Source organism: Garra rufa, chromosome 10 (assembly GCF_049309525.1).
Source record: "Garra rufa chromosome 10, GarRuf1.0, whole genome shotgun sequence".
NCBI classification, from domain to species: Eukaryota; Metazoa; Chordata; class Actinopteri; order Cypriniformes; family Cyprinidae; genus Garra; species Garra rufa.
Window position 1 is genome coordinate 49,950,650 of NC_133370.1, and position 19,937 is coordinate 49,970,586.

General features: G+C 35.5%; 2 protein-coding genes across 2 annotated transcripts; one reads left to right on the plus strand and one right to left on the minus strand.

The window, feature by feature from the left end:
• Positions 1-1,366: 1,366 nt before the first annotated feature.
• Positions 1,367-13,377, minus strand: LOC141344628 (uncharacterized). The gene is made up of 5 exons (XM_073849499.1): positions 13,000-13,377; positions 10,095-11,262; positions 5,954-5,990; positions 5,580-5,664; positions 1,367-4,193 (listed from the first exon to the last, which is right to left on the minus strand). The coding sequence occupies exons 1-5, from the start codon at positions 13,082-13,084 to the stop codon at positions 3,016-3,018; spliced, it is 2,553 nt and encodes an 850-aa protein (XP_073705600.1). The 5' UTR covers positions 13,085-13,377; the 3' UTR covers positions 1,367-3,015.
• A 352-nt stretch (positions 13,378-13,729) lies between these two features.
• On the plus strand, positions 13,730-18,199 carry LOC141343549 (uncharacterized). Its single transcript, XM_073848116.1, has 2 exons — positions 13,730-14,132; positions 15,101-18,199. The coding sequence occupies exons 1-2, from the start codon at positions 14,048-14,050 to the stop codon at positions 15,940-15,942; spliced, it is 927 nt and encodes a 308-aa protein (XP_073704217.1). The 5' UTR covers positions 13,730-14,047; the 3' UTR covers positions 15,943-18,199.
• The last annotated feature ends 1,738 nt before the right edge of the window (positions 18,200-19,937 follow it).

Below are 19,937 nucleotides of genomic sequence, written 5' to 3' on the forward strand. Positions count from 1 at the left end.
AGAGGAAGACTCTAATTGAGCGATTGAGGTGTTCTGTTGTTGGATGTAATCATGAACACAGCAGTTGACATTTACTCCCGACATCTGAGCCGCTGAAGACGCAGAGGATAACGTTACTTTCGTTTTTGAAAGGAAAGCGCTGATCCCGATCTACATATGAGTTTATGTTTGTGTGAATCGTTCCAGATGCAGCTTCACTCACAGCAGAAATGAGGATAAGGGTTTTTATGCATCTTTGCAGATGGCCTTTCTTAATAATGTGCTTGATGGCACGTTTCACAGCTAAATACAGCTAAAGTAAACATTACGGCTCATAATCCCTCAGCAGAGAGGGGCTCATTTGCATTTAAAGGACCATGCAATAAAATGAGTTTAGTTTTTGCAGAGCTGATTTTGACAAGGTAAAAGGGTGTTTTTTACACAACTATTGAGAATTTTTAGTATATTTTAGACTTTTCATTAAGACCCTAAAGAATCATATGAACTTGTGGAAAATGGGAATCTGATGACCCCTTTAATGAAAAAAAATATGCATTTCTAAATCACCTTTAAATTCCAGACACCAGATATAATTTTTGATATTTTTTCACTAGTGGGCGCAGGACACTACAGCTCATTTATGTAAGTGAGGATAACAAAATAAAGTGAACTGTGACATATTATACCCAAAAACTCTTTATACATTGGACTACACTCTTAGAAATAGGATATGACGATGCCATAGAAGAACAAATTTTTGGTTCCACAAAGAACCATTCAGTTAAAGGTTCTTTAAAGAACCATTTCTTGCTTACCTTTTTTAATCTGAAGAAGATTTGCCACAAAGAACCTTTTGTGAAACAGAAAGGTTCCTCAGATGTTAAAGGTTCCTTATGGAACCATTTAGACAAAAAGGTTCTTTAATGGCATCGTGAAGCACCTTTATTTTAAGGAGTGTACCAGTAAAATTTGGGACCAAAAATTATCCAGACACTTTGATCTGACCATGTTCTGCTTAAGTGTTTTTTACTTTAATTGCTAATGCAACCTTTTTACACCACAGACTGAACAAAAATAAGCACGGCTTGGTAACTGGTCAACAAAGTATTGCTAGTTATGTAAATATTGTCTAACAGTTGTCTGAATAATTTTTGGTTGATTGTAATCCATTACATAACTTTCTATCAAAGTTTAACTCTGAGTTCTTATAAAATTTTAGTACCATTTTCTAAACTATAGCAAATAAACTGTGAAAATGTGAGAAATGTTGAAGGTGTCTGAATACATTTTGGTTTGACTGTATATTAGTCCAAATATCAAATCATGCCACCAAAAAAATCAATCAATGACTCAACTACAAACCCAGGCTCAGAAGGCTTACAGACACTTCTGGAATTCATATTGTTCATTTTATTAAAGTGACTGTCAGATATTTTAACACAAACAATTAAGAGCAAAGGTTGGAAGGCAGGCAACATTCATAATCACAAGCCACTGACGGCAGACAGGACAGGCAAACAAATGCAAAAGACTCATTTAAGGACATGATTGGAACCGGCAGGATCCTGATGACTGTGAATGTGACAAAAACAAGTTTCCGGGTCAGTTTCAGGCTTGAAGCTCCATGTGGAGTGAAGAGGAATTTAAAGGCACAGTTTTTTAACAGTTCCAGTTAGTAATGCTGCTATAAACCAGATTCAGTTCATAAATGACAAAATACAATGCTTTCATCAAAGCAGGAACCAACAGCATGACAATAAAGCTGTAAGATACAACGTTACAAAAACTGTTCATTAGTATCAGATTTGTTCTTTTGTGCTTACCGAAGAAGTCTCCGCATGCTACTTTATTTTGCTGATCATTTTATGTTTAGAAACGCTGAAACTACACAGCTGATGTGTTTATCAGTCCCTAAGTGGTTTATTTACATGATTCATGTGACCTACTCAAGCACAAACTAGCACACATTCAAGCTTGATTGAGTTTTGGAATAAAAACAAAGCATACTGAAATCATTATCAGTATTAAGAGTTATGATTAAGAAAAATTACATTCTAAGATATTAGAAAGGTAAATACACTGATGTTTGTACAGACTGAAAAATGCAACCACATGCAAAAACGCAAAACTACTGTTTACTAATAGGGGTGCTCCAATCAGGATTTTTGAAAATATTTACTTTAAGAGTTACTTTTTCAAATAAGTAACGCCAGTTACTTCTCCCTCATTTATTGATTAAAAGCTCTCCTGTCTCCATGTTGAGAGAAATTGTGAGTAAGATGTTACTTTAGTTCTAGAATAAATGTGAACATGCATTAATTCATCTCACTCACTAAAAAAACAGATACAGTGTTCTTCAAAATGAATAAAAACACTGAAATTCAACACAAACCTGCATTAAATATCAAATAATATCCTTTATATGTTTAATCCCATTTTATTAACCGATGTCTTCACTGCTGACCTTCGATGATCAATTCATCCATACTAATAAGCAAAAATGACTCAAGATAATCTAACATTTGTTTTCCTTTATTTATTGCTGAAGAGTTGACATTTGTTCTTCTGTGGTCTACTGTACAGACTTCAGTTTACTTTTCTCTACGCCTGAAGCTTTTGGTGTAAAAAGGCTTTTACATTTGACAAAAATACAACTTTCTATATTAAAAACAAACAAGCAAGCCCTGCCCAGATTTACAAAGTAACGCAAAAGTAACGTAACGCATTACTTTCCACAAAAAGTAACTAATTACGTAATTAGTTACTTTTTCAGGGAGTAACTAAATTTTGTAATACATTACTTTTAAAAGTAACATTCACCAAACATTCGCGTAACTGCTCATGGCAGGTGCGTCATCAGCTTTAGATTGGTTTATGAAATCTGCCTTTTTAGAGACCCATAGTGATCAGTAGCCGGTCCATTGGAGCACCCCTATTCACTAATATAAAATGTGTGGCAGTTTTTTCTAAACTAATACTTTAACCTTCCTTAAATACTCTGAATGGTCTTTTCCTTGAGTAAAAATTCAAAAGTGCTCACTTTTTCAGCTTTGGACAAGCCTTTTTTAAATGCTTTCCTAAACTCCCATATCGACTGAACGTCTTCCCGCATGAAGGACAGAGGTACGGCTTCTCTCCCGTATGAACTCTCTCGTGTACTTTCAGTCCTGATGACTGAGTGAAGCTCTTCTCACAGTGTGAACACTTGTACGGTTTTTCTCCAGTGTGGATCCGTTCATGCACTTTCAGCTCTGCCGCTCTGGCGAAGGTTTTCCCGCAGTCCAAACACACGTAGGGTTTCTCACCGATATGCGTTTTCTGATGGTCTTTAAATCCGTGCAGCCAGAGAAAACTCTTCCCGCAGAAGGAACACACGTACCGCCGTTCGTCTTCGTGAATCCTCATGTGCGTCTTCAAGTGCACAGCCAAGAAAAACTTCTTATCGCAGCGCTGGCAGTGAAAGGGTCTTTCTCCAGTGTGAGAGAGCAGGTGTGTTTTGAGATTGCAGGCCTCTGAAAACCTCCTGCCGCATTCAGGACACTGGTGGAGCTTCTCTCCTGAATGCACTTTCATGTGGACCTTCAGGGTGCTCTGTTGGGTGAAACTCTTCCCGCACAGCATGCATGTGAAAGGCTTCTCTCCGGAGTGGATCTTGGCATGTTCTCTCAGAACTTCCTTTTGTTTGTAGCTCTTTCCGCACTGAGGGCAGGTGTAAGGCCTTTCTCTGGAGTGAATGCGAATGTGTCTCTTCAGCTCTCCTGAGCTCGGGAAGCTCTTCCCACATTGACGGCAGGTGAAAGGCCTCTCGCCCGTGTGAATCCGGACGTGTCTCTTCAAGCCTCCTGAATTAGTGAAGCTCTTTCCGCATTGAGGACAGGTGAAAGGTCTCTCTCCGGTGTGAATCCGGAAGTGATCCTTCAGGCTTCCTTTGCAGGTAAAGCTCTTTGAGCACTGAGGACAGGTGTAGGGTCTCTCGCCCGTGTGGATCACCATATGAACCTCCAGGTGTCCTTTGCGTGTGAAACTCTTTCCGCATTGCGGACAGGCGAAGGAGCCTTTAGTGTCCGCTCTTTTTGAAGAAACGTTCTTTTTGGTCTCTGAGGAACTTGAAGACTTTTCTCCACTTGCTAAATCATCCGATTCCTGATTCTGGTGCTTCTCCTTCTCCTTCACCTCATTCTGCTTTTGCGTTTCATCTTGCACTTCTGTCAGGTCTGGAATTAACACAGTAAACACAAGCAGTGAATACAAATACGATAGTGTGAAAAAAGAAAATGGTGATATGTAACTATACTATAATTATCATTTTGGAAAAAAATAACTCGCCTCACCGAAACTTCTACGTCATCTTTTTATTGATGCAGTTTCTAACGAACGCATTGTGTTACATTTTAGACACAATAGAGACAAAGCGCATTTAGGCCACGCCCACACCTGGGGGAAAACTATCCAACGCTCTCCATTGACTTTTTTTTTTTATATATTTTATTTTTCAAAAAGAAGAATAACAACAGAAATTGGCAAACGGTTGCCTGGTCAAAAAAGTTAAATATTGAGAAAATCACATTTAAAGTTGTCCAAATGAAATTCTTAGCAATGCATATTACTAATCAAAAATTAAGTTTTGATATATTTGTGGTAGGAAATTTACAAAATTTTCTCATGGAACATGATCTTAATATCCTAATGATTTTGGCATTAAAGAAAAATTGATAATTATGACTCACACAATGTAATGCTACAAATATACATGTGCTACTTAAGACTACATAAGGTTTTGTGGTCCAACGGCACATATATTTCAACATTCAATAAAAACATACCCATTTATTATCCTTAATTATGCAATGTCAAATCAGAATACTGCCCTCCAAAGGCAAAGAGCAGTAACTACACATTTGGTTTAAAATTGAGGTAAGGCTTAAAATAGACTTTGTGACAACTGTTTTGTCTTGTGGCAAAGTCTCCTAGCTCAATTTTGTCCCAGAGAAAGGAGTGTCAACATGTTTGACTAGCTGGCGTAAAACATTTAAAGGCATTTTTCTCAGTTTCAGTGTTGGCGTAGTTACTGCACTTTGCCTTAGGAGGGCAGAATAGTTCTTTCTAAAGCTGCTTTCTGTAATGTATATTCAATGCTTTTCTCATTTAACACAATAATGACTTTCAATTATCTTTTGATGGGTAATTTAACTCATCCAAATGTGATGTGATTTATTAGATTATTAAACGGCACAGCGTGTAATGATGCAATAATTAGATCAACAAAAAAAAGGGTGACAGTTTGTTTCAAGGTGTCTTTGTTACATATATTACATGCACTTACTATAATAATAACAATTAATTATGCATAATTACATGCAAGTAACCATAAACCAAACCCTAACCATATAGTAAGTACATGTAGGTGTAGTTAATTAACATTACTCAGTATTTATAATTACACTATAACAATGACAGCTTAAAATAAAGTAACCAAATACTGCCAGTCTTAATAATAACTATATTTGAAGTAGGATATTTGTAGTATGTTGATGGCATTTTGGCTGATCAAGCTTTGTTACTTAAAGTTCATAACTGAATAATCCAGAAAGATCACCAACCTCTGTGTTCCTCAGTGTCTTCCTCTTCCTCTCTGCATGTTTCTTCATCACTAGTGTCTTCACTCTCCTCTTTAACAGACTCCATCTTCACAATAGTATGTAGATATTAGAAGTAGATTTTCTGTTTTTGTCGCGTGTAGGATAATAATAGCAATAGAGAGGAAATAAAAGGACAAATATATCAATCTATCTCTCTAACTTACAATATTTACTTCACATAAAGCGTTACAATTCATATCCGACAATCACCTATTAGATCTAATAATCGAGAATAACAATGTCTGGAATACTTTTGTAAAACATGAATGCATCTTTCGCCGTTTCATGTCGTTTTATACACCTGCATGCATAATATTCCGTTCAAAAACACAAACCTCTCCTCGATCGATTTCCTGCAGCTCTGGCGCAGCCCTGATGACGTCACCGGTCAAAAAAACACAAGTTTCTCTGCGTTTGTTTATACAGCGGCTGTCAAACTAAAACACTGTTAGTGAACACTAAATTATATATATATATATATATATATATATATATATATATATATATATATATTTCCAAGTAACTAGTAATGTAACGCATTACTATTTAATTGACGAAAATATCTGAGTTACTTTTTCAAATAAGTAACGGCAGTTACTTTTCCCCTCATTTATTGATTAAAAGCTCTCCTGTCTCCATGTTGAGAGAAATTGTAAGATGTTACTTTAGTTCTAGAATAAATGTGAACATGCATTAATTCATCTCACTCACTAAAAAACAGATACAGTGTTCTTCAAAATGAATAAAAACACTGAAATTCAATGCAAACCTGCAATAATTAAATGTTAAATAATACAAATATCCTTTATGTATTTAATCCCATTTTATTAACTGATGTCTTTGCTGCTGCCCTTCGATGATCCAATTCATCCATACTAATAAGCAGAAATGACTCCAGATAATCTAACATTTATTTTCATTTTTTATTGCTGAAGAGTTGACATTTGTTCTTCTGCGGTCGACTGTACAGACGGAGATTTACTTTTCTCTAAGCCTGAAGCTTTTGCTGTAAAAAGGCTTTTACATTTGACAAAAATATAACTTTTTATATTAAAAACAAACAAGCAAGCCCTGCCCAGATTTAAAAAGTAACACAAAAGTAAAGTAACGCATTACTTTCCATAAAAAGTAACTAAGTAACGTAATTAGTTACTTTTTTAGGGAGTAACTCAATATTGTAATGCATTACTTTTAGAAGTAACTTTCCTCGACGCTGATGATAAGGTGAGATGGATATTACCTATATTTAGGCCATTCAAGTTGTTTTTTTCATGGGAACAGATTTGTATCACTGTCTCACTATTGGATCCTCTGCAGTGAATGGGTGCCGTCAGAATGAGAGTCCAAACAGCTGATAAAACCATCACAATAATCCACAGCACTCCAGTCCATCAGTTAACATCTGGAGAAGACAAAAGCTGAAACAAATCCATCATTAGGTCCATAATCCATAATAACGCTTCCTCCAGTGAAAATGTGGTCTGGTCTGAATCAGGAGAGAAATCTGCACAGATCAAGCACCGTTTACAAGCCAAAACAGCTCTAAACACATATGTGGCTGGATTTTGATGTGAGAGACAACAGGAGATGGACTTTTTCACTGGAGGAAGTGTTATTATAGATTGTGGACTCAGATTTATTTAAAAACGTCTTAATGCTGGATTTGTTTCAGCTTTTGTCTTCTCCAGATGTTAACTGATGGACTGGAGTGGTGTGGATTATTGTGATGTTTTTATCAGCTGTTTGGACTCTCATTCTGACGGCACCCATTCACTCCAGAGGATCCATTGGTGAGACAGTGATGGAATCACACATTTATACAAATCTGATGAAGAAACAAACTCATCCTGATTTTCGACGGCTACATTTTCATCTTTGGACGAACTATCACTTTATGCTTATCAGACAAAATATTAGGTCATTATCCAAATTCTGATTCCACAGAATGTTTTTTTTTTTACTATTGATATTCATATTGGAATCACTGACTGAAGGAGATATGTGCCTCCATTCATACATCCAATGCTATTAATAATTCAAATGATATACATTTCTACATCGTAGAAGCACATAAAACCATCTCAAAAAATGCATACGACAGCCACCAGTCCTTCATTATGTTTATTTACAGGGAATTGCACAAAAGTGTGGCGATCTTGTAAAGAGATCATAGTGAGAATTTCCTGTTAAAAAACAAATAAACAACAATGCATACAGTTTGTTTGATTCTGAATGCAGATCCACATAATGTGAACATTTCTGAGATAGTCATGCATGATCTGCATTCTCATGAGAAGCACAAGTATGCACTGAAAATCTCTGAATCTTAGTGATGTTTACATGAAATGAACCTCTTCACTATTTCTTAAATCCCTCCTTGATGGCATTGACATTGCATTGTTAGCACTTCTTGAGTTTATGTCTTCTTAGGATGAATCAATTGTATTCTTCATTTGGATAAAACGTCTGCTAAATAAATAAATATAAAAAAGGGAGAGGAAATTGCTGTATTTGTAAAAGTGCTCTAATAGTAATACTCCCTCAGTCCAAGCACACACACATAGATATCTCACTAATGTGTTTTCTGGTGGACAAACCTGTTAAAGCCACAACAAACCCCCACATAAAAGAGGAAAGGATGAATTTGACTGGATGTAAATATCACTCAGTTTAAATATTTCTTATAAAGTCTGAATGTAATTTCACATCACTTTTTTCACATCTTGACTTTTCAGAATTGTTCCAAATAAATAACATAGGAATACTGAAATTACCTAACTTCTCCACTGGTCTAGTTTTTTTAAATGATCTTATTCAAAGTCTTTTCTATGGAAGCCCATTTCTGCCACTGAATAAAAAATACAAAATGTAATTGCGACGTTTTATCTCACAATTCTGACTTTTTTTCTCAGAACTGAGATAAAACACACAATTACGAGATATAAAGTCAGAATTGCTAAATATAAAGTCGGAATTGTGGAATTAAAACTCAGAATTGTTAGTAATACAGTTAGAATTGTGAGATATAAAGTTGCAATTGTAAGTTATAAAGTCCAGTTCTGGGGGGGTTCTGCGAGTTTAAATCTTGGAATTCTGACTTTATATTTTGAGTTTATATTACGTAATTGCGACTCTATTTTTTAGAATTGCAAATTTATAAAACAATTCTGGCTTTATTTCTCAGAATTTTGAGTTTATAAAACAATTCTGACTTTATTTCTCAGAATTGTGAGTTTATATCTTGGAATTCTGACTTTATATTCTGAGTTTATATCATGCAATTGCGACTGTTTTTTAGAATTGCGAGTTTATAACAATTATGAGTTTATTTTTCAGAATTACGAGTTTATATCACGCAATTGCAACTATTTTTTTTAGAATTGTGAGTTTATAACATAATTCTGACTTTATTTCTCAGAATTGCGACTTTATTTCTCAGAATTGTGAGTTTATATTTTGAAATTCTGACTTTACATTTTGAGTTTATATCATGCAATTGTGACTTCATTTCTCAGAATTGTGAGTTTATATCTTGGAATTTTGACTTTATATTCTGAGTTTATATTACGTAATTGCGACTCTATTTTTTAGAATTGCAAATTTATAAAACAATTCTGACTTCATTTCTCAGAATTGTGAGTTTATATTTTGAAATTCTGACTTTACATTTTGAGTTTATATCATGCAATTGTGACTTCATTTCTCAGAATTGTGAGTTTATATCTTGGAATTTTGACTTTATATTCTGAGTTTATATTACGTAATTGCGACTCTATTTTTTAGAATTGCAAATTTATAAAACAATTCTGACTTCATTTCTCAGAATTGTGAGTTTATATTTTGAAATTCTGACTTTACATTTTGAGTTTATATCATGCAATTGTGACTTTATTTCTCAGAATTGTGAGTTTAAATCTTGGAATTCTAACTTTATATTCTGAGTTTATATCATGCAATTGCGACTGTTTTTTAGAATTGCTAGTTTATAACAATTATGAGTTTATTTTTCAGAATTACGAGTTTATATCACGCAATTGCAACTATTTTTTTAGAATTGCGAGTTTATAACACAATTCTGACTTAATTTTCAGAATTGCGAGTTAATATCTTGGAGTTCTGACTTTATATTCTGAGTTTATATCATGCAATTGTAACTTTATATCTCAGAATCTCACAAAAGAATTGTGAGATAAGTCTCAATCAATAACCTTTTTTATTCAGTGGCGGAAATGGGCTTCATACGTTTCAGCTCTACATGGATCACCTTTGAAGAACTGCATTTTTAAGATGTAGGATAAAAGAAATAAAGACATACTACTGTTGGACAAATGCTGCCACATGCAAAAAAGGTCATTTTTGCTATTTCATAATATAAAAGCATTCCTACAGTTTTGCAGCATTTCTTCTTAATATTACTTTGTTGAAGTTTGGAGGACATTCTGTCCCATAGTTTGAGTTCAAGGTGAACCTCCTCACTGTCTCAGCTTTGGACAAGCCTTTTTTAAATGCTTCCCTAGATTTCCATATCGACTAAAAGTCTTCCCGCATGAGGGACAGAGGTACGGCTTCTCTCCCGTATGAACTCTCTCGTGAATTTTCAGCGCTCCAGACTGAGTGAAGCTCTTCTCACAGTGTGAACACTTGTACGGTTTTTCTCCAGTGTGGATCCGTTCATGCACTTTCAGCTCTCCGGCTCTAGTAAAAGTACTCCCGCAGTCCAAACACACGTAGGGTTTCTCACCGATATGCGTTTTCTGATGATCTTTAAACCCATTGAGCCAGAGAAAACTCTTCCCGCAGAACGAACACACGTACCGCCGTTCGTCTTCGTGAATCCTCATGTGCGTCTTCAAGTGCACAGCCAAGAAAAACTTCTTATCGCAGCGCTGGCAGTGAAAGGGTCTTTCTCCAGTGTGAGAGAGCAGGTGTGTTTTGAGATTGCAGGCCTCTGAAAACCTCCTGCCGCATTCAGGACACTGGTGGAGCTTCTCTCCCGAATGCACTTTCATGTGTCTTTTCAAGCTCCGCTGGTGTGTGAAACTCTTCCCGCACAACATGCAAGTGAAAAGCTTCTCTCCAGAGTGGATTTTCATGTGTTCTTTCAGACCTTCCTTCTGCGTGAAACTCTTTCCGCACTGAGGGCAGGCGAAAGGCTTTTCTCCAGAGTGAATTCTCAGGTGTCTCTTCAGATCTCCTGAACTTGTGAAACACTTTTCGCACTGAGAGCAGGTGAACGGCTTTTCTCCGGTGTGTATTCGTATGTGCCGCTTAAGATCTTCCTGACGTGCAAAACTCCATCCGCATTGAGGACAGGTGAAAGGCTTCTCTCCGGAGTGGATCTTGAAGTGATCCTTCAGGCTTCCTTTGCATGTGAAGGTCTTCCCGCATTGAGGACAGGTGTAGGGTCTCTCGCCCGTGTGGATGATCATGTGGATCTTCAGGTGTCCTTTGCGTGTGAAACTCTTTCCGCACTGAGAGCAGGTGAACAGGTTTTTGCCTTCCGTTCTCTGAGATGATTGATTATTATGGTTCTGCGAACGACTACAAGACTGTTCTCCATTTCTGAAATGATTAGGCTCCTCACGCTCATCTTTATCCTCCACTTTATTATCTTTTTGACATTCCTCCTTTACTTCTGTCAGGCCTGAAACATGTTAAATTGACCAAATCAATTCAAGAATGACAAAGTGCAATGCAGTCTAAAAAATCAGTGCAATTTGATCTGGGATATTTGTGACCCTGGAGCACAAGCTAAAAGTCTTAACCCTTGTGTGACCTTATGGACATTTTGGTCCATTTCAGTTTTTTTTTTTTGTTATAAGCATGCCTGTGTTAATGCCAACTGCACAAATTTTGGCTCAGGTGTTTATTTTTATTGAACTTTTAATATTTCACCATCATTTCCTTAAAAAAAATCACACTTAGTACCTTAAGGACAAAAATGTCCAGATTGAAACCCATTAAAACTGCAAATTTTTGAATCCACAGACATTTGACTATACAATGATGCAATATTTGCTAATAGGCATTCATTCTATGAGCAAGGGTTCAAATTTGACATTTTTACCATTTTTTACTAAATGTGCAATTTTTTTTTTTATATATCATATAGGCCTACATTTTTTTTTTATCAAACACTACATAAAAATATAAATGCCTCAAAATGAATGTTTTTGTTCTTCACTGACGCACACAAGAAGCTAATAAGCAAAGAAAAAAATTCGGCTTAGCATTTAGTACATGGAAATTAACTACTATTTTTCATTTTTTCATAAAAAACACCTATGGCATTATGCAAACAAACCAGCATTTAAAGGGTTACAATTCAGAAAATTAATAAATGTTTGGAATCTATGGATAGAACAGATGCTGGTTCAAAAACATCAGTGAAAGTGGAAAAAAATCTTAATAAATCATATTTTTATGACAGTTTTTGGACATGGACATTTTTGTCCATTTTGCACCTATGTGTAACTTTTTTGACGCACAAGGGTTAAGTAGCAGAGGTATATTTGTAGCAATAGCCAACAATACACTGTATGGGTCAATATTATCGATATCAGAATGATATTAAGTAATGATCATGTTCCATGAATATATTTTGTAAATTTCCTACCGTAAATGTATCAAAACTTAATTTTTGATTAGTAATATGCATTGCTAAGAACTTAATTTGGACAACTTTTAAGGCGATTTTCTCTATATTTTTATATCATGCAATTGCGTGATATAAAAATATCACACTCATTTCTCAGAATTGCAAGTTTATATCATGCAATTGTGACTTTATTTTTTAGAATTGCGAGTTTATATCTTAGAATTCTGACTTTATATTTGGAGTTTATATCACACAATTGTGACTTTATTTCTCAGAATTGCGAGTTTATAACACAAGTTTATATCTCCCAATTCTGAGAAAATAAGAAAATTGTGAGATAAGTTGCATAAACCTTTTTTTATTTTTTATTCAGTGGTGGAAATGGGCTTTCATACATTTCAGCTCTACATGGATCACCTTTGAAGAACTTTATTTTTAAGATGTAGGATAAAAGAAATAAAGACATACTGATACTGTTGGACGAATGCTGCCACACGCAAAAAAAGGTCATTTTTGCTACTTCACAGTATAAAAGCATCTCTACAGTTTTGTAGCATTTCACAAAAAAGATTCAATATTTTGATTTTTTTGCACTCTCAGATTCCAGATTTTCAAATAGTTGTATCTCAGCCAAATATTGTCCTATCCTAACAATTATTTATTCAGCTTTCAGATGATATATGAATCTCAATTTTACAAAAATTGACCCTTATGACTGGTTTTGTGGTCCAGGGTCACATATCATTAAGAGAACCTTGCCAAAATCAAAAAATAATCACAAACCTCTGTGTTCCTCAGTTTCTTCCTCATTGTCTGTGTTTGATTCTTCATCTCTCATGTCTTCACTCTCCTCTTTAACAAACTCCATCTTCACAATAATGCCATGAAGATCTCAGGTGTTAAAGCTGAATTTTTCCTGCTTGTTTGTAAACCAGACTGTGTCAGATGTGAGATTATAGAAATATCTTAATGTTATGAAGCAGCACCTCAAAATAAATCTCTGCTCCTGATGCTTGATATAAAAGATGCGCTAATAATCATAAAAACATAACAGTGTCACATCTAGCGATAACCTACGTTTGCATTTCATTACGTTAAATGCTTTCAATACTGCCATGTTTTTGAAGCACAGGACATGAAACAACTTTCTAGAAGGTTTTCTAACTATTTATTCATCTTAAACCGCAAACACTAACCTCCCTTCAGCAGCGCTCTGTCTGAGTGCGCCGCAGCCCGCGTGACGTCACACGCCACGCCCACCGCAGCGCTCGGCAAAATAGCAAAATAAAAGTCTTTATGGAAACATGCTAAGCGCAAAATGTATGTCAGAGAGGCATTTGCTTATTTGTATTTAACGCTTCCGATTGCATTTTGATTTATCAGTGTTATAACACCCCAGGCTACTACGTCAATTAAATATATAATTTTTTTTATTTTTTCTCACTCCATACAGCAGGTGGCGGAATACACCCACGATGTTTTGCAAACAGCTGTAAGTTAAAAAGAAGAAGAAACGTGTTTCGATTTTCGATTTGTCGCATCAGAGGAGGAATTTCTTTTTTTTTTATTTTGCCAAATGGCTCCATGTTAACAGAATTAGTTTTACAGGGTGACAGTGTGAAAGTACTGGATTAACACAAACTCTAGAAACTATAGAAACGCTGTAAGTACTTATAGGGTGTAAGTTAGTAACGTTAGATGTGACTGGATTCAGGCCAATAAATAAATGGCACATATTTTCCATCTCCGTAAACGTGGCGAAGTCTTGTTTCCAAACAACCAGGAGAACTCCAGGTTTAACATCTGAGATCTTCATGACATTATTGTGAAGATGGAGTTTGTTCAAGAGGAGAGTGAAGACATGAGAGATGCAGAGACACACAGAGAGAAAGAGGAAGACACTGAGGAACACAGAGGTTGGTGATCAGTCTAATTATTAATTAATGACTGATTCATTCAGAGTTGGTTTAGAAACTTATGGTAGTAGCGAAGACTAGAAAGCGATACAAACTTCCTGCTTCACTGCCTCCATCCAGTGTTTATCTCTATTTTAGTCTTTAATTTGATATTTACCTGCTCGAACTGCATTGCAAAAAAATGCTTTTCTTACTTTTTCTTGTTTCCAGCCAAAATATCAAAAAACTCTTAAATCAAGAAGGATTTTCTAGACAAGTAAAAATTAGCTTCCCGTTTTCAGAAAAAAACAAGTCAAAATTGAGTGCGTTTTTCCTTGAAACAAGCAAAATAATCTGCTAATGGGGTAAGAAAAATAATCTTGTTTTCAGTTTGAAATAAGTTTTTTTAGTATTATTATTATTATTGCTTACACCATTATTTTGCCTGGTCTAAGCAAAAACTCACTTAATATATACTTATACCACTGATGTATGGTTTGTTAGGATAGGACAATATTTGGCCAAGATATATGTGCAAACAAATCAAAATACTGAGAAAATCGCCTTTAAAGTTGTCCAAATGAAGTTCTTAGCAATGCATATACTAATCAAAAATAAAGTTTTGATATATTTACAGTAGGAAATTTACAAAGTATCTTCATGGAGCATGATCCTTACTTAATATCCTAATGATTTTTGGCATAAAAGAAAAATGTATAATTTTGACCCATGCAGTGTATTTTTGGCTATCGCTACAAATACACCTGCGCTACTTAAGACTGGTTTTGGGGTTCAGGGTCACTACTATAACCTCTACTTGTTGTCATGTATAATAGTGGTTTGTCATTGGTTAAACAGGCATTCTTAAATAATATGAGGAAAGATACAGCGATGATCATCTTCTTGAATATATAGCATGTATATGACAGCTGTTGCACTGTTTAGTTTCACTTTTGTGAATTGATTTTTGTCTATATACTCTGTTTTAGAGCTGATGCAAGAGAAAGAAGACAGTCAAGTGAACGACGTGGAGAAGAAGCATCCGTATCAGGAATCTGACAGGTTAATAAGTGGAGAAAAGTCAGAAACAAAGAAGAAACTCTCACAAGAATCCAGTAATTCCTTCATCTGTCCAGAATGTGGCAAGAGTTTCACACATAAAGGACACTTCAACGAACACATCAAGATCCACTCCGGAGTGAAGCCCTTCAGCTGCCCTCACTGTCAGAAGAGCTTCACGTGTAAAGGACACTTAAAGCGGCACATCCGCATTCACACCGGAGAACGGCCGTACGCCTGCAACCAGTGCGGGAAGAGCTTCAAATGCGCCACCAACCTCAAAGATCACCAGCGATCGCACTCAGGAGAACGGGCTTTCAAATGCGAGCAGTGCGGCAAAAACTTCATTTTAGCCTCGAACCTGAAAGCCCACCTGAAAATCCACACCAACGAGAAGCCGTACGTGTGCGCCGTGTGCGGGAAGGGCTTCCTGCGTCTGGGCTGTTTCAACGATCATCAGAAAATACACACAGGCGAGAGAGCTCACATCTGCTTCGAGTGCGGAGACACCTTCACCAGATCCAGCGCTCTGAAACAGCACCAGAAGATCCACACCGGAGAGAAGCCCTACAAGTGTTCGTACTGCGGGAAGGGGTTCACTCACTCCGGAGCGCTCAAGAGACACGAGCGCGTCCACACCGGAGAGAGACCGTATCCCTGCGACGCCTGCGGGAGGAGGTTCACACAGTCCAGCGATCTGCAGAATCACATTAAAAAGCCCTGTCCCATGCTGTCACACACAGAACAAACTTCAGCTTCACTTCCAGTTTAAACTCAGAGACCTTGTGCTGAATGAAGACTGTATTCAGATTTGCTTGACAAAGCAGATTCAAGAGGAATCTGAGTATGCCTTAACACTTTTCTTCTGTGATGGAAAGTAGAAATGGTGCTCCAGTTGTACATTGATAATGAATCATTAAAGGGATAGGTCACCCAAAAATCCAGCAAAATGAGTCAGAAGTGACTCAAATTTCAAAATTGAGATTTTGGTATCAATGGAAAGAGAAACATTATATCCAAAGATGATATTCAGAGTCACACCTTGAATGATTTTAAAGATATACCCATTTGAATTATGGTTGTCTGCTCTCTTTTTCCAACTGAATACCTGAGAAAATCGCTTTTACAGTTTATTTTCCCGTTTTCTTTTGTTGATATCTTTTCAAATCTGTTGCATTTAAAGAGATAAACTATTGATTTTACAGCTTAAAGGAGTAGTTCACTTTCAGAACAAAAAATGACAGATAATGTACGGTGAGTCATTCAAGATGTTCATGTCTTTCTTTCTTCATTCGTAAAGAAATTATGTTTTTTGAGAAAAACATTTCAGGATTTCTCTCCATATAGTGGACTTCTATGGTGCCCTGAGTTTGAACTTCCAAAATGCAGTTTAAATGCAGCTTCAAAGGACTCTAAATGATCCAAGCTGAGGAAGAAGGGTCTTATCTAGTGAAACTGATGGTTATTTTCTAATTTATGCTTTTTAATCTCTAACAGAGTACACACAGAGCTAGACAAGATGAGCATTTGAGGTTAAAAAGTATATAAATTGTAATTTTTTTTAGAAAATAACCAATCATATTTCTAGATGAAACCCTTCTTTCCTCGGCTGGGATCATTTAGAGCCTTTTGAAGCTGCATCTTGGAAGTTCAAACTCGGTTGCACCATAGAAGTCCATTATATAGAGAGAAATCCTGAAATGTTTTCCTTAAAAAACATAATTTCCTTACGACTGAAGAAAGAAAGATCTGAACATCTTGGATGACAAGGGGGTGAGTACATTATCTGTAAATTTTTGCTCTGAAAGTGAACTACTCCTTTAATTTGACCAAAGGTATTTCTATAGATATAAATGCTATTAAACCAGGCTGAAGCTCAAATTATTTGAAAGTATTTATTTGAATAAAACATTGCGTGTACACACAGTCACAGAGAGAAAGTGTGTCTGTCATCAAAAGGGGATACCCGAAATATAGGGAAATGCTCAGCAGTGACGAGCGGAGCTGAGAAAAGCAATGTGCATTTCCAGTGAATTTAGTAAAACTTGAAGTCAACTTTAATAGTCATTTGAATACCTTAACTCAAATATCTGGACTACAAAACTTTGGGAGATTATTTTTGAATGTGTGTTCTTTGAAATTAGCTTATAAAAGAAAAATCTATTTTTACATTGTTTTTTCACATTATCGGCCTGTATCTTAAAATAGAACTTTGCAACTTCCGACTCATTTCGCCAGATCGCGTTTGATGTGTATCTGCTTACCCCCAGGGCATCCAAGATGTAGGTGACTTTGTTTCTTCAGTAGAACACAAACAAAGATTTTTAACTCAAACCGTTGCAGTCTGTCAGTCATATAATGGCAGAAAATTGTCGCCAAATATTTGAGAGTCAAAAAACATACACGGACAAAACCAAATTAAACCCTGTGGCTCGTGACGATAAATAATGAGGTAAATAATGATATAAATACTGTTCACAGACTGATTGTTTTGTGTCTTAAGACATCAGTGTAACGTCACGAGCCGCAGGGTTTAATTTGGTTTTGTCTGTGTGTGTGTGTTTTTTTTTTTTTTTTACTCTTAAAGATTTGGTGCCCATTGACTGCCATTATATGACTGACAGACTGCAACAGTTTGAGTTAAAAATCATAGCTTGTGTTCTGCTGAAGAAACAAAGTCACCTACATCTTGGATGTCCTGGGGGTAAGCAGATAAACATCACATTTTCATTTTTGGGTGAACTATCCCTTTAAAAGATCTTGATTCAAACACAACCTTATTCCTGAATGACAACATTCGCTGATGTCTGTTAAACCTTTGACAAACACAATCACAGCAATCGTTCAGACGTTTGTCTAGTGTGGATATGAAAGAGCTTCACAAACAGTGTTTCAACCACTCAGTACGGATATTTGTTACAAAGGTTCAAATTGTCACACTAGTACTGGCATTAAATGTTTATAGTTCAGCTATAAGGGTCAGATGTCTATATTAGTGACCAAATACAATAAATCACCTTTTGAAAGTACTTTGATGTGATTGCATTGTTAATCCAGTAGGTGGCGACAAGTGAAAATGTGTTTCATTGAATCGTTCACTCAATAGATTTGTTTAAAAACAGGGATTTTATCCAGTAGTGAAACAAATTACATCTTTATGAGTGAGTCATTGATTCATTCAATCAAGAGATTTGGTCACATGAAGCAAGTGACTTCTTTAAGAATTAGTCAATGAATCATTTATTCAGGAGATTTGTTCAAAATGCTGTTTCATCTGATAATATAAGGAGTAAGTCCTTGATTCGTTGTATGATTCATTCAAAGATTTTTTTCAAAAGTACTGATTCATCCTGTAAAGCAGCAAGTGGCATCTTTATAAATTAATCATTGAATCATTCATTTAAGAAACTTGTTTAGAAACACTGATTCACCTAGTACTGAAGCATTTGACATCTTTAAGTAATCATTGAATTATTTATTCAAGAGATTTGTTCAAAAACAGTAGTTCGTCCAGCATTGAAACAAGTTATACTTTAACGAGTGAGTCATTGATTCATTCATTCAAAAGATTTGGTCTCATGAAGAATGTGAGATCTTTATAAATGAGTCACTGAATCGTTCATTCAGGAGATTTGTTTAAAAATACTGATTCATTCGGGATCGAAACAAGTGAATCTTTGAATCATTCATTAAAACAATTAGTTTACAGTCACCTGATTCAACCTAGGAAATGAAGCAAGTGAAGTCTTTATGAGTGAGTCATTGATTCATTCATTCAGGAGATTTGATTAGAAACACTGATTCATCTAGTACTGAAGCATTTGACATCTTTAAGTAATCATTGATTCATTCATTCAAGAGATTTGTTCACATGACGCAAGTGACATCTTTGTAAATGAGCAATTGAATCGTTCATTCAGCAGATTTGTTCAAAATGCTGATTCATCTGATAATATAACGAGTGAAGTCTTTGAATCATTCAGTAACCATTTTTTTTCAAATATACTGATTCATCCTGTATAATAAATGATATATAAATATAAGTAGTACTATAAATGAGTCACTGAATCATTCATTCAGGAGATTTGTTAAAAAATACTGATTCATCTGATAATGAAACAAGTCAATCTTTGAGTGAGTCACTGAATCATTCATTAAAACAATTTGTTCAGAGTCACCTGAATCAACTGGTAATGAAGCGAGTGATGTCTTTATATGAGTGAGTCATTCAATCATTCATTCAAACCCATAAAAAAAGAATTGATTGAAATTTATTTAGATTTTTTAAAAATGTAAATTATTATTATTATTTTTTAAATGTCTTATTTTGCAGTGCTGTTACCTCTGTTTTCTCTATTCTTTATTTATTTTTTCACAACAACCGCTTTGGTTTTATCTTTAAGTTTCATTTATCCTTTTTTTTTTTTTTTTGCCTAGATTATTACGTCTGGCATGAAGGTTTGGTCAGAGTTGTCTGTGGTGCAGTAATCCTTGTTTCTCATCAGAGTCTCGGTGTCATTTCAAGGACCATTTCAGTCCTGTTATCTGAAGGATGAGTCTTTTTATCTTTACCAGCCCTTCCTGATTATAAAGTGTTTTACAGCACTCTTCTGAAGAGCCGTGATGATGTGTTCTTTTCACACTGTGTTTAAATATTACTATATCTTATATATTGTGACTTTTTATGCTTTTGAATGTGGTCTCTTCTGCTTAGCAAGTCTGATATTTATTTGATCAAAAATGCAGTAAAATGGTAATACTGTAAAA

Excerpts from the sequence above, each read along its gene's own strand:
- LOC141343549 (XM_073848116.1), top strand. The coding sequence starts at position 14,048 with ATGGAGTTTGTTCAAGAGGAGAGTGAAGACATGAGAGATGCAGAGACA. Across the intron at positions 14,133-15,100 it reads AGACACTGAGGAACACAGAG|AGCTGATGCAAGAGAAAGAA; the intron begins GTTGGTGATCAG and ends ACTCTGTTTTAG.
- LOC141344628 (XM_073849499.1), bottom strand. The coding sequence starts at position 13,084 with ATGGAGTTTGTTAAAGAGGAGAGTGAAGACATGAGAGATGAAGAATCA. Across the intron at positions 5,991-10,094 it reads GCTTGTCCAAAGCTGAGACA|GGCTGCGCCAGAGCTGCAGG; the intron begins GTGAGGAGGTTC and ends TGACGTCATCAG. Across the intron at positions 4,194-5,579 it reads AGACACTGAGGAACACAGAG|ACCTGACAGAAGTGCAAGAT; the intron begins GTTGGTGATCTT and ends TGTTAATTCCAG.